This window comes from Rhamphochromis sp. 'chilingali' (assembly GCF_963969265.1).
Source record: "Rhamphochromis sp. 'chilingali' genome assembly, chromosome: 16".
In the NCBI taxonomy this organism is placed as follows: Eukaryota; Metazoa; Chordata; class Actinopteri; order Cichliformes; family Cichlidae; genus Rhamphochromis; species Rhamphochromis sp. 'chilingali'.
In genome coordinates this window covers 32,489,171-32,503,848 of record NC_137943.1, presented here as the reverse complement: position 1 = coordinate 32,503,848, position 14,678 = coordinate 32,489,171, and the positions used below count along the sequence as shown (strand labels likewise).

General features: G+C 40.0%; 1 protein-coding gene across 1 annotated transcript in view; it reads left to right on the top strand.

Moving 5' to 3' along the window:
• retreg1 (reticulophagy regulator 1) overlaps positions 1-9,522 on the top strand; it is a 31,418-nt gene extending 21,896 nt beyond the window's left edge. Inside the window, exons 4-9 of the mRNA XM_080861880.1 lie at positions 3,116-3,233; positions 3,548-3,632; positions 3,906-4,028; positions 4,612-4,682; positions 5,122-5,245; positions 5,354-9,522. Of these exons, the coding sequence (XP_080718006.1) occupies positions 3,116-3,233; positions 3,548-3,632; positions 3,906-4,028; positions 4,612-4,682; positions 5,122-5,245; positions 5,354-5,856 (1,024 nt within the window). The 3' untranslated portion in view covers positions 5,857-9,522. The remainder of the gene's footprint in view (positions 1-3,115; positions 3,234-3,547; positions 3,633-3,905; positions 4,029-4,611; positions 4,683-5,121; positions 5,246-5,353) is intronic.
• Positions 9,523-14,678: the final 5,156 nt, after the last annotated feature.

The window sequence follows — 14,678 nt, the reverse complement described above, 5'->3', positions numbered from 1 at the left end:
GCAATCATCCATATGGCACTGTATCGCATCACATCCACGAGGCCTCTGTGTCAGCTGTAAAGCTGGATTTGCCAAAGAAATTACCAAGCAACAAGCTCAAACAAACAAATGTGGTGAAACTTTACAGAAGAGCTGCATGTCTTTTTAGGGAGATGTCTGGCTTTCGTGGAATGGATAAATTCTTACCTTGTCAGCCCATCCATGTTGCTATAATTGCTTTGCAATTTTACTGTCACATGTTCAGCACACCATCTTGCCTGGAAAGCAAACTCCTACAGGGCGCTGGAAGTCGAGAGGGGATCAGCGGGTTGAGTTTTCGTCATCAGGGTTATGTGAGACAAGGCTGGGTGTGTGGGTCAGGTGGGTGTAAAAGAGATACTCTCGCTTCTCGTGGCCTAGGTGCCAAACTGAAGCATGATTGTGGGGAGGGAGAATTGGACTGAGCTGCAGATAAAGTGGAAGTTTAACTGATAAGTTCTGACTGTTTAATTTCTATGGCTGAACTAAAACAGTTTCTCTTTTTCAACACAAATACAGGGCGTTTTTGGATCGTAGCAGATTACAAATTTATACAGACAATTTGGATTATCATTTTGAGTCAATGCAAATGATCTGTGTTGGATCGGACAGTGTAATAAAAGTAAAAATAACAACGACTTGGTGGAGTCCATCTTTAATGCTGGTCAAGGATGAAAGAATAATGGAGATGACTGCAGACATGGCACTGATTGTGTTAGTAAGCAAAAAAATGAGGTTCTGGGCAGAAGATGGGCTGCAAAGTGGCTTGCAGAAGTGCAGCAACTGTAAACAACTTTTCTCCATATGAGATTTACCAGTTGCATGCATAGGATGGTATCAGTTAAATCACCTTAGTAGTCAAGTTTAGTTAGTTTAATGCTCTGTTTGTGAGACAGTGAAACTGTGAATATGGAGTTAAAAGCTGTGCAAGGAAAGAAGAAAACCAACCTTGGTGAAGATCGTTTCCAGTATTAGCAGCTGCCAGCAAATGCTAATATGCAATACTTAGGCTGAATAAGCTTTTCCTAAAGACCTGCCAAGAATAGGGATAAATCTGGGATACGTCAGAAATACCACATTAAGTCACACCGTGCTGGAAGTAATTTTTTTCTTTTACAAATGTCCAGTCCCTTTATCAGCATGTGCTGGTAAATTTGTATCAAGTTGCACTCAGAAAGAAAGAACACATATTATTAGTGACAGACTTTCAGCGTAAGTCATTGGAGGTAAACGTGGCCTTAAGCTGCCAAACGCTGCAGAGCCACTGGGCTACAATAGTGATCCTACTTGTATTTGTTAAGCTTCCCCTTCCACACTGTTTACTGCATCAATCATTCACTGGAGTTAAATCAGACTCAGAAAAGAGTTAGGTTCTGTGTAAAATGTAACACAGTCTACAAAACTGTCAGTATTTTGATATTTGTTGGTTAACTGGTGGAAACCTGTCTAGCTGCTGTAGTAACTTGAGCCCCATCACCATTTCCCACCAGCTGTTTCCACCAGGACAGCTGCAACCACAGGACATGTAGTTTCCATCCTCAGCTGGATAAAGTGGGATATTTAATATGAGGAACATGGTTGAGACATTTCCAGCTTTTACACTGACAATGACAGATTAATTTGGTCTGAACAACAGTAGAAATTTCTCTTAGTACACTATGGATTTATGTTTGAACTTGAAATGCTCTTGTTTATTTTAGGTTGGATAAACAATAACAACAATCTGGGAAATGAGTCAGTAGGCTAAATAGACAGCAGGAAAACAAAGGTAACAAGCTACAGGTGAATTTAATCAAACACTAAAGAGGACAGGGCAAATACCAAAGGAAGGAAGCAGACACAGAAAGAAATATGAAGACCTAACCTTTAAAATAAAACAAGAAGTAAACCAAAAAGGAGACCAGAATAAACTTTGACAACGACGAGACAAAGGTGCAGGGTAGACTGAGGCTTTCTTCTGCAGAGTGATCACATTTCATAGGTATATTTTAGTGTAAGAGACTGCTCACACTGAGTTTGAGATTTTTGTAATAACTGGGTCCAGATTTATGCTTTTCTTTCTGCAAATTTTTGCTATTTATTTCCATCATATTCACGAGAAGATAGTAGGCTAAACAGCTCTAGAAGTAGTATTTTGCTTCCTGTTTGAGGTCGTGAGAAAGCACATCAATCTGATTTAAGTCCAGATCTTGACTAGGCCATTACAAAATCTTTTTCTTTGTTCTTTGAGCCATTCAGAGGTGACCTTTCCAGAATCACTGTCCTGGTGATAGATGTTTCTGGTGTTACATTATACACTAGTAAATGCTCATTTATCACATTTTAGCTTTACTAATATTACGTTGCATTACAGCCTGGGGAATTGAAAGTAGCTAAGAGAGGAAAGATGACTTTAGCTGCCTCATACTCATATCTATTTATCACACATGACCTACACACGAGCCACACCTGTGCCTTTCATAGCTGTTTTATATCTGACGAGAACACGAGAGGCTGATAGTGGAGCTTAAATAGGAGGTGATGTTCGGGAACTCCCATCCTGGAGCGGAAAGTTTTATAAATCATCAGGTGGCCCAGAATTCCCAGCAGTGCCACAGCATGGAAACCAGTTTCACATCCCTATTCCCATCCCACACCTGTCTGCACAGTCATCGTGCCAATGTTATTGTAGGCTTCCTAATTTAAACAATGGCATTTGCATTGGAGTGGCTTTTTACTTGGACTAAAATTTATTAATGACCCTCAACGAAGCAGAATTTCAAGCCTCTGACAGCAATGTAATCCCCTTCTTAGTTTGTCAAATGCTGGTCCTATTTTTAATGCGGAGTCACCGTAAAGTGTGTCAGCATGATCTAGTCCAGTCAATTTATTGGAGGGGACTATGAAAACAGACTAAAGCAAGAAATGCAACAGAACTCTGGGCAACAGACTCACGACCACGACAATTTTAGCCTTTCATGTCTAAATTATGGAGGCTATTAGAGTAGCAGCATCATTAGACCTCCAAATTTACATTTTAGAGGCCCATTGTTTCAAGCACAGTCAGGAGTGTTATCTTCAATTTAATTAACATTCCTCTGTCTTTGTCTCTTTATAGCTGGGAGATCATTGATTCAGGCCAGGACAGCCGGACTGGGGTTGGACCTCAGCTTACTGACTCCCTCAGACTCTTCCTGCAAGAGACATCAGCTTTCAAAAAGCAAAACCCAGGCAAGGTGAGGCAGAGACGACATACCTGATGTATGTCATGAACAAAGCATATATGTATACTGTATATATATATATATTTAGTATAACAATTAGTTAATAAATTATTGAAATCTGTATAAAACAATTCTACCATTCAGCATTGTTGGAAAATACCTGTTTGCTTTATAACTTCACTGTCTGTAATTTGTGTCTGAAGCTGAAGCTTGGAGGGATTTTGCATATCTGTAAAACCAGAAATACTAAAACAGTTTATTGTTGAGGGGGAGTTTAGTTTGTAACTGACAGCAAAAAGTTCTTTGTTTTTGCCTCTCTGTTTTAGTTTTGCCTGCTGGTTTGCAGTGTGTGCACTTTCTTTGCTGTCTTAGGACGCTACATTCCAGGGATCGTTATCTCGTATATTCTAGGTGAGTCCTCAAAGATTTGCTCAACAAAAGGTCAAGTTATCAACTGAAAAACCCATTTGAATCACATTTTTTGTCTGGTTTCCGAGAGGTAACCCTTGTGTTGTCCTCGGGCCAAAAATGGTCCATAGTTGAATAGCAAACAAGTAGATGGGAATCCCAAGGACAGCACAAGTTAAACAGCACATATGATGAATATCGCATGCTGAATTTGAGCTTGCTGTACACATTTTATTCTGCAAAATAAGCTGACATTGTTTTTCTTCCTCTGTGAAGTGTTGGGTGTCTTTCTGTGGCCTCTGATTTCATCTCATGACATCAGCTCGTGGCTGGAGCCAGTTCTGCAGAAGCTGGACTTTGGCATCGGCGAGTTTTTTCAGAAAATCAAAGAGAACCACGGTAAATATCATGCAATTTGTTTTTACTCATTATCCAAACAAGGACATGAGATCAGGAAGTGACTCACCATGTGTTTTTTTTTAAGACAACTACCTGCCAAACTGCTGCAAACCTATATGACCTTTATTTTTCTATTATGTAGACCTAACCAGAACAAATCTTTAAAAACTTTAACTGAAGTTTTGTTGCAACTCGTAAAAGTCTCCTTTGGCATATGCAATATGAGCCATATATCTCAACAACACATAACAAGCATAATGTAAGGGTCTGTCGTTTCTGCTCTGCAGTTCATTAAGACTGTTTTTTCATTTGACCCAAAGTTAAGTGTGCAGGTAAATTAACATTAAGGTCACGGCTTGACCTAGATTTGACATTATTTTGAAATGCTACATAGCATGTAGGAACTATTGTAGAAATGTACACTGAATGTGGAGTAGATTTTTTATAAGAATGCTTATTTAAATAGCGAATAAACATTAAAAAGATTTGTTATCATGTAAAAATCAGTTTACCTTTTTTATCCAGTATTTTGCCAGAGAACTAAATCAGTCTTATCCATATTTTTCTTTTTTTTTTCTTTTAGAAAAGCGACTCCTGCAGGCTCAGAATGAGAAAGAAGGCATTGAGTCAGACCTCTCCTCTATGTTTCCAAAGGTTGGCTAATCATCTTCTCATCTTAATGTAATTATGCCTCTGTTGACTGATAGCATCCAGTTAAAGCTAGTAAAATTCAATACACATGATCACCATCAGCATGGGACAAATTCAATGGCAAGAAATGCTTTAACGTTTTTCTCCTCATGCCAAACACTGAGCTGCTGGTTGAATTCACTGAGTGCACTTCCCTGTCACGCTCACTATTAGAGCGTTCAAATCACTGTGCAAATATAATGAATGCAATGCAGAAAGAATGTGTTGTATGCCTTGTAAGCCTCAAGTGACTTCAGGATTCTGCAGTTTCATGCACTTAGTTGTTATGCAGCTTCATCTTTTAGTCCCGGATGTCACCACTTTGTCTGAGTCAACCAATTACCAGCTCAGATCTGGGTTTGCACTATAAAATCTGACGTCTGCGTGTGTCTCTCTCCCCCAGCTCGACTCCACAGTGTGTAAAGAGATGTCTGTCTCGGACACAGAGGTGTCAGATGTCACATGGACAGACAATGGTACTTTCAACCTGTCAGAGGGACACACACCACAGACTGAGAACTCAGAGGGTAAGTTTCATTTGACGCTCTTCTGACTGACGCCGAGAGCTACTTTGTGTCTCACATATTTAGGTAACTGGTGTTTCTTCCTTTTTGTGTCGGGGCCACTTTGATCAGACTTTGACAGAGAAGAACCGTTCATTGGTGGCCTACTTGAATTCCCTTCACTTGATAATGGCATGACCACCAATGGCGACGACGACGACGACCTCAGCCTCGGCCTTGCTTCACCTCCAACTCGGCTCCAGGATCCAATCAAATCCAAGCACGAACCTCAAGACCAGTCCACCAATGCCCTCGATTTGGTCAACCAGATGGCAGGTGAAGTTATCACCGCTGCAGTCACAGCTGCCATCCAGGAGAGAATAGAAGCAGCAGTCAGCTTCATGACGCCAACTGAAGACCCCAAGCGGGCGGGACTCACAGAATCGAGCAGGCTGCTGGAGCTGACCGAGGAGTCGGACAGCGAGGTGGAGGACTTTGAGCTGCTGGACCAGTCAGAGTTGGAGCAATTGGAGGGGGAGCTTGGCCTCGGAGAGAAGGCCAAAGCCAAAGAAGAGGTGCAGACCGACAGTCCCGCCTCTTCTGGCTTCTTGTCCAAACTCCTTAAACGCCACTGACGGATGAAAAGTTTGAAAGCAGATGGTGAGGTGTGGTTTCCAGAGGACATGTGGAGGGGAGGCAACTTTATAGAGCTGTGAGAACACAGAGTTTCAATTTAGCTTCTTCCTGTTAAGCAAACATCTACAGAAATGATCAGATAGTGCTGTCTTTTTTTTTAATTGAACCAGAGTAGCCCAAAGCTGAGACCACACCATATACCCTAATAATGGCTGACCAAACTGAGGCCTCTAAGATGATTTCAGTAACTAATGAAAGATCCAGGCTCATCTGAAAACAGGCGTATGGATTTTTTAAATTTATACTTTTATTATTTGCTATCAGTCAGGTGGAGGCTGGTCACGCACGTTTATAAGGCTTTATATGACTTTCAAATTAACACTGAATTGACTTAGGCGTAGTTTTCAGGATACAGTGTCGCTATGTGGCAAGTGTGCAAAACTAGTGTAGTACAAACTAATACAGTACAAATGCTGACTTCCCATAAGACTCAAATCTTGTGACATACTACTCCACTACTACTCCTTGGGTTGGTCCTTCACATAGAGCTGAGAGAAATTAGACATTTAATTACGCCTATGAGTCAAGTCACAGCAAGGATTAAGTCGGCTTTATTTAAAGAAGCATGAAATGCTACACAAATAAAGGCTAATCTACACTATTGAGCCCTGCTCTAAAAACAGACATAGATGTAAAACTGTCTGTGAAGCAGGATTTAAGAAACAAGTGCTTAAAGTTAAAGTTTTAAAAACATGTTTGGCGCCATCTTCTGTCAGTACAGAACATGACGTTATGTGGTTAGTTCGTTACTAATAGACTTATATTAGTTTATATTAGCTAACTTGTGACAGAATCGATAGCTCAGAGGAAAAGTAATGATACTAAAACTAAAAATCATTCTAACGAGATCACTTCTTTGCTGCCCCTGACTGCAACAATGAGTTTTATGTTAACAAACTGAGGATATACTGTCCACTTTCACTGTGTGTCTCTTTTGCAGGAAGTGGCTGGCTGCTGTTTGGCTAGCTGCACCAAACAGGAAAATGAATCTGTTAGTCGTAATGTTTGGATTTGTAAAGCACTTTGTAAATGAGGACTGTGTGGAGCAGAGCCTGTTCCTCACCAGGTCGGGTGTACTGAGCCGTGACATCAGCTTGCAAAGCAGATATTGGCAAGATGCCATCAGCACTATTTTATGCAACACAAAAAATTTCTCTCTTTAACGAAACACAACCAGTTTACTACATAACAGGTTACTACATGAGTATCAGACCAAAAACATAACAGGTATTTTTTTTTTTACCAAAGGGTATTAGAAACCCTAACACTCATCAGCATGTCCACAGGAAAAATGGGCCATTATGTTGTAAAGTGTCTGGATGTGCTCAAGAAGAGAAAGATTATCTTATGACATAAAAAGTGCTGAATGCATCAGCTGATTGCGCTGCTCAGTAAACTTGGCCAGAGGAGGAAAAACCAGTTTATGTCAGCCCGGTGAAAGCACCTGTCACCTGTCTCAAACAGGCTCTCCTCCACACAGTCCTCATTTAGAAAGTGCTTTACAAACTCGAACATTAACAGGTGGATTTTCCTGTCTGAGTGCAGCTAGCCAAACAGCGACCAGCCACGTCCTGCTAAAGAGACATACAGTGAAAGTGGACAGTATATTCTTGGTTTTAACATGAAGCTCATTGTTGTAGTCAGAGGCAGCATAGAAGTGATCCTCTTAGATTGATTTTTAGTTTTAGTATCATTACTTTTCCTCTGAGTTATCGATTCTGTCCCTAGTTAGCTAACATAAACTAATTTAAGTCTATTGGCCGCAATCAACCAACCGATCACATGACGTCACGTTCTGCACTGACAGAAGATGGAGCTAAACATGTTTTTAAAACTATAACTTCCAGCAAAATTCAAGGATAATTTTACATCTATGTCTGTTTTTGAGAACAAGGCTCAATAGTATAAATTAGCCTTTTTATGTGTAGCATTTCAGGTTCCCTTTAAACACAAAGATATTGTGTGGTGTGGTCCCAGCATGACAGGCAGGTGACTGGTTGATGACAAATCTCCTGCTCTTGATTTTTCATCAGTTGTGGCTTTTTAAAACAGCTGAATTGTATATGAGGTCAAAATTTAGGATTGATGAGCATCATATAAACACTTAATATTTCATTCATCACCTGCTGTTATTTAGTTCTAAGCAAATAACGATATTTTTGTGTTTATTTATGTATTTGTGAAATTCTTTTATGCCTGTAAATCATTTTGTATTGTTGCATAACAAATAAAGGAGTGATTATTCACAAAATACAACAAACGTCATATTAAGATTTATACCTTTTTATAAACCATCTCGAGGTCTATGCAGTTAAATCCTCTCAGACACATTTTGGGGCCTTATGGGGAAAGGAGGTCATTAGTTTAAATTGTGAATTTCTTTTTAATATTTTATGTTTTGATCACACTTTAACACTAATATTTATTGTCTTTTTATGCACATTAATATCTTTACATATGCATACAGCTAAATTACAGTGTGTGATTAAAAGCATTTAATAAATACATATCTGCAAGTGCTAAAAGTAGTCGCATTAGAGTTCCCTAGACTTTGAAACAAGATTCAAAGTTGGGACTTAAAAGGTAATCTAAGTATAAAAATTCACTTTTTAAATTGTAGTTTAGGAGTAAATGTTAACTGAACACAGGTGTTATTGTAGCAAAGACTGTATTTTACCAGTGAGTTTGTATAGTGGGCAGGAAAACTTCCTATCACCTGCTGTTAGTATCATAACTGACAGAATTTAGTTGCTTCCAGGACAGGCTCCAGGATCCCAGGCTGGATATCTGGGAAGAAAAGGACGAATAGATTTGGTTGAAAAACCACTGCTGCTGCTACTCAGCTCATAACACATGAATCAAACTTCAGTGCTGAAACAATTCTTCCAACTACATTACCCACAATTCCATCGAATCAGTTGACAATCACAAGGGAACCAAATAATCTTTAATATGTAGTTTATTATTAAAATTTGGATTTGAATTTTACCTGTACCTGCTTTACCTTTATGTTTCATGCATATGTTATCACAACTTGCAGAAGGTATCAAAATTACTGTCTCAGCTTTAGACATGAAGATATTTAATCTGAAAACTGAGTGTATGTTTAATTTGTCACAGTAGGGGAAGCACAGGGAGGATTAATGATGGCTTCACTCATCTTAGAGGAGGTCCCGTATGTGGTCATGCTGATTCACAGTCACAGCTTTCTCTGACACTTAGGGCTTATCTCATTTCTCTAATTATGATCACTGAGTCATCATGAGGGAAATTGCAATTTCAAAAATGTATCTAATAGACAGAGAAAGAGTCTATCTTACATTGTTTATGTACCAAAGAGGCAACACAGCATGAATATACAAACCACAGTGTGAGGAGCACCTCTTAGTCTTGTGAGATTTTTTGTAAGATGATTGGTTGCATATTCAAACTTTCTGTCCCTCACCGTTAATGTGTGATAAATAAAAAGATCAAAAAACTCAAGTGCGTGTTTAAATTTCATTAAAAGTAGGCCTAAATAAAACAGTTTTCATGAACACTATGTATTTATTTGACATCTGAGATCAGAAAATGCGACAGACTGTAACAAATGATAAACAGTCAGTGGAGCTGTGACAACAAAGTGAAGATGTTTTATTTTGTTACCTTTTTTTAAATTCCTCTTTCCTTGTGCTGCTTCCTTGTTTCCTTCTCTCTGGTGGGAAAGACCCAAATTACAAGGAGAGGAACTGACGATATGCATGACAAAAATAATTGAGTGTAACTGAACCATCATTAATATATCAGTGATTTTCCTTCTGTGAGAACTGAAAGTGTTTGCTCTGGAAGAAGTGTGTCCTGGCAGCGCGAGCCACCAGCTGGAGGACTGAAAAGTGGTTCATCAAATACAGGGAGTGCAGAATTATTAGGCAAGTTGTATTTTTGAGGAATAATTTTATTATTGAACAACAACCATGTTCTCAATGAACCCAAAAAACTCATTAATATCAAAGCTGAATGTTTTTGGAAGTAGTTTTTAGGTTTTTTTTTAGTTTTAGCTATTTTAGGGGGATATCTGTGTGTGCAGGTGACTATTACTGTGCATAATTATTAGGCAACTTAACAAAAAACAAATATAAACCCATTTCAATTTTTTTTTTTTTACCAGTGAAACCAATATAGCATCTTCACATTCACAAATATACATTTCTGACATTCAAAAACAAAACAAAAACAAATCAGCGACCAATATAGCCACCTTTCTTTGCAAGGACACTCAAAAGCCTGCCATCCATGGATTCTGTCAGTGTTTTGATCTGTTCACCATCAACATTGCGTGCAGCAGCAACCACAGCCTCCCAGACACTGTTCAGAGAGGTGTACTGTTTTCCCTCCTTGTAAATCTCACATTTGATGATGGACCACAGGTTCTCAATGGGGTTCAGATCAGGTGAACAAGGTGGCCATGTCATTAGTTTTTCTTCTTTTATACCCTTTCTTGCCAGCCACGCTGTGGAGTACTTGGACGCGTGTGATGGAGCATTGTCCTGCATGAAAATCATGTTTTTCTTGAAGGATGCAGACTTCTTCCTGTACCACTGCTTGAAGAAGGTGTCTTCCAGAAACTGGCAGTAGGACTGGGAGTTGAGCTTGACTCCATCCTCAACCCGAAAAGGCCCCACAAGCTCATCTTTGATGATACCAGCCCAAACCAGTACTCCACCTCCACCTTGCTGGCGTCTGAGTCGGACTGGAGCTCTCTGCCTTTACCAATCCAGCCACGGGCCCATCCATCTGGCCCATCAAGACTCACTCTCATTTCATCAGTCCATAAAACCTTAGAAAAACCAGTCTTGAGATATTTCTTGGCCCAGTCTTGACGTTTCAGCTTGTGTGTCTTGTTCAGTGGTGGTCGTCTTTCAGCCTTTCTTACCTTGGCCATGTCTCTGAGTATTGCACACCTTGTGCTTTTGGGCACTCCAGTGATGTTGCAGCTCTGAAATATGGCCAAACTGGTGGCAAGTGGCATCTTGGCAGCTGCACGCTTGACTTTTCTCAGTTCATGGGCAGTTATTTTGCACCTTGGTTTTTCCACATGCTTCTTGCGACCCTGTTGACTATTTTGAATGAAACGCTTGATTGTTCGATGATCACGCTTCAGAAGCTTTGCAATTTTGAGACTGCTGCATCCCTCTGCAAGATATCTCACTATTTTTGACTTTTCTGAGCCTGTCAAGTCCTTCTTTTGACCCATTTTGCCAAAGGAAAGGACGTTGCCTAATAATTATGCACACCTGATATATGGTGTTGATGTCATTAGACCACACCCCTTCTCATTACAGAGATGCACATCACCTAATATGCTTAATTGGTAGTAGGCTTTCGAGCCTATACAGCTTGGAGTAAGACAACATGCATGAAGAGGATGATGTGGACAAAATACTCATTTGCCTAATAATTCTGCACTCCCTGTAGACAGTTTCAATAGTTTCAAAAAAATAGAAACACAAAAATCTAGAACAATGTCCACCCTGACTCTAATACATTTTATTTTGATTTTGTCGGTAATAGGGGTGGCAAAAACTATCAAAGTCCAAGACCCACAGACAAAACCAAGGTAAAACCAACCAACCAATTAGGTTAAAACTCCATGAAAGCTGCAGAATCTAAACTCTTGGGACCAAACAGAGAAATGACAAACTGACTCTCTGCCAAAGGACAAACAGAAACTGACTATATATACACATACACAGCTAACAATAGGGGAAAGGAAACACTTGGGAAACAAAAACATCTGAAATTAATCAAGAACAAAGAGACAAAGGAAGCTTGTCTTGTTGTGTCAAATGCAAGACACAAGAAACAACTGTGTATCAAATTAAAACAGGATGTAACAAATGGGAGAGAGACAAATTCTTAACAAGAAACAAAAGTAGACTGAGGAGGCTCTACTAAACTGCACCCCAAACAAGTAAATACAAACCAGTGCTCAAAATGTAAAGAGAACCCAGGATACAAAAGTAAGCAGAACTAAAGACTAAAAGTCCAAATGATAATCTAAAATACAAAACTCAAAGTACCATCAACTTTACAAAGAGAAATGTTGCCATGTTTGTAAGTCTGAATAAGTAGAATAATTTCAGGATATATGAAGATGCATCTAAAATGCATGCTGGCTGCAGGATGACTCAGGTGTCAGTGTTTCAAACTTAAACCAAATAAAGCTGTATTAAACAGCTTCACCACTAGAGGGTAGAAATTAACCAATACAGCCTCAAAGCTTTGACCACAGAATGTGATGAGTTCCATAGTCAGAGGAGCACAGGGTTTGCTTTAGACAGTTTTTCATTACTAATGAGAAAAACTAAATAGTGGAGCAGTGTTGGTTACATGTGTGGGCAGCAAAAAGAAACAACATTGAGCACCCCCAGACCTTTGCTCAGTTTAAGCTGCTTTCACTTACAAGTTTTTGCTCAAACTGAAGAAAGCTTTTATCTTTTTAAGCTAGTTAGTTAGAGTCATCTCAAGGCATTTAATAAGTCTAATATCTCTATTAGAGGAACACTCCCCATGATTCAACAGTACCCTATGAGCAAGCACTTGGCAACAGTGGTGAGAAAACAGGAAGAAACCTGCAACATAACCAGGACTGGGAAAGGTGAGGATAAAGAAGGTAAACAGGTGGCAGGTTGTTTGGAAGCGTCAAGTGTGTCTGGAAAATGCAACTCTTGAATTAGAGACACATGGCAGCCTTTCCAAAAGAGCAGCAATATCAATATTTTAGATTTCACTGAAACCCATCGGGGTTTACAACAACACCTCAATCACCTCTGCCAGGCCCAGATAATTTGGGTGTGGGATTTTATTTTTCACTTATTTATTTTTTTTAAATATTTACAATCATTATTTAACTCTGCACCGGAAGTCTGTTGAGGGGAGTTACCAGTGGCGGTCCTAGCCTGTTTGGCGCCCTGGGCGAACATCCCCCCCACACACACATAAAGTTTTATGTGTGTGTGTGTGTCACTGACTAATTAATATTAAAATCTGTAACATAATGTATTGTTTGGAGTTTAGTTTGTTACTGTTACTATTTTTACCATTTCTTCTTGAAGCAACTGTAACCACCACCAGATTTTAGAGTTTGTAGTTAAATTTGGGGTGACACTGGTCTCATATTGTGTACTCCATATTGTCTTTAAAATGCAGAAAAGTATTGCATGAATTTAAGCGTGACAATAGAATTTAATCCTCTTAAGCTGCTTCCTTTGATGTGGAAAATAGTTTTTGGGCACTTTAAATACTCATACAGTGGGGCAAAAAAGTATTTAGTCAGCCACCGATTGTGCAAGTTCCCCCACTTAAAATGATGACAGAGGTCAGTAATTTGCACCAGAGGTACACGTCAACTGTGAGAGACAGAATGTGAAGAAAAAATCCATGAATCCACATGGTAGGATTTGTAAAGAATTTATTCGTAAATTACGGTGGAAAATAAGTATTTGGTCACCTCAAACATGGAAAATCTCTGGCTCTCACAGACCTGTAACGTCTTCTGTAAGACGCTTTTCTGTCCCCCACTCGTTACCTGTATGAATGGCACCTGTTTGAACTCATCATCTGTATAAAAGACACCTGTCCACAGCCTCAAACAGTCAGACTCCAAACTCCGCCATGGCCAAGACCAAAGAGCTTTCGAAGGACACCAGGAAAAGTATTGTAGACCTGCACCAGACTGGGAAGAGTGAATCTACAATAGGCAAGCAGCTTGGTGTGAAAAAATCAACTGTGGGAGCAATCATCAGAAAATGGAAGACATACAAGACCACTGATAATCTCCCTCGATCTGGGGCTCCACGCAAGATCTCATCCCGTGGGGTCAAAATGATCATGAGAACGGTGAGCAAAGATCCCAGAACCACACGGGGGGACCTGGTGAATGACCTGCAGAGAGCTGGGACCAAAGTAACAAAGGTCACCATCAGTAACACACTACAACGGCAGGGAATCAAATCCCGCAGTGCCAGACGTGTTCCGCTGCTGAAGCCAGTGCATGTCCAGGCCCGTCTGAAGTTTGCCAGAGAGCACATGGATGATACAGCAGAGGATTGGGAGAATGTCATGTGGTCAGATGAAACCAAAGTAGAACTTTTTGGTATAAACTCAACTCGTCGTGTTTGGAGGACGAAGAATACGGAGTTGCATCCCAAGAACACCATACCTACTGTGAAGCATGGGGGTGGAAACATCATGCTATGGGGCTGTTTTTCTGCCAAGGGGACAGGACGACTGATCCGTGTTAAGGACAGAATGAATGGGGCCATGTATCGTGAGATTTTGAGCCAAAACCTCCTTCCATCAGTGAGAACTTTGAAGATGAAACGAGGCTGGGTCTTCCAACATGACAATGATCCAAAACACACCGCCCGGGCAACAAAGGAGTGGCTCCGTAAGAAGCATTTGAAAGTCCTGGAGTGGCCTAGCCAGTCTCCAGACCTCAACCCCATAGAAAATCTGTGGCGGGAGTTGAAAGTCCGTGTTGCTCGGCGACAGCCCCAAAACATCACTGCTCTCGAGAAGATCTGCATGGAGGAATGGGCCAAAATACCAGCTACTGTGTGTGCAAACCTGGTAAAGACCTATAGTAAACGTTTGACCTCTGTTATTGCCAACAAAGGTTATGTTACAAAGTATTGAGTTGTATTTTTGTTATTGACCAAATACTTATTTTCCACCCTGATTTACGAATAAATTCTTTACAAATCCTACCATGTGGATTCAT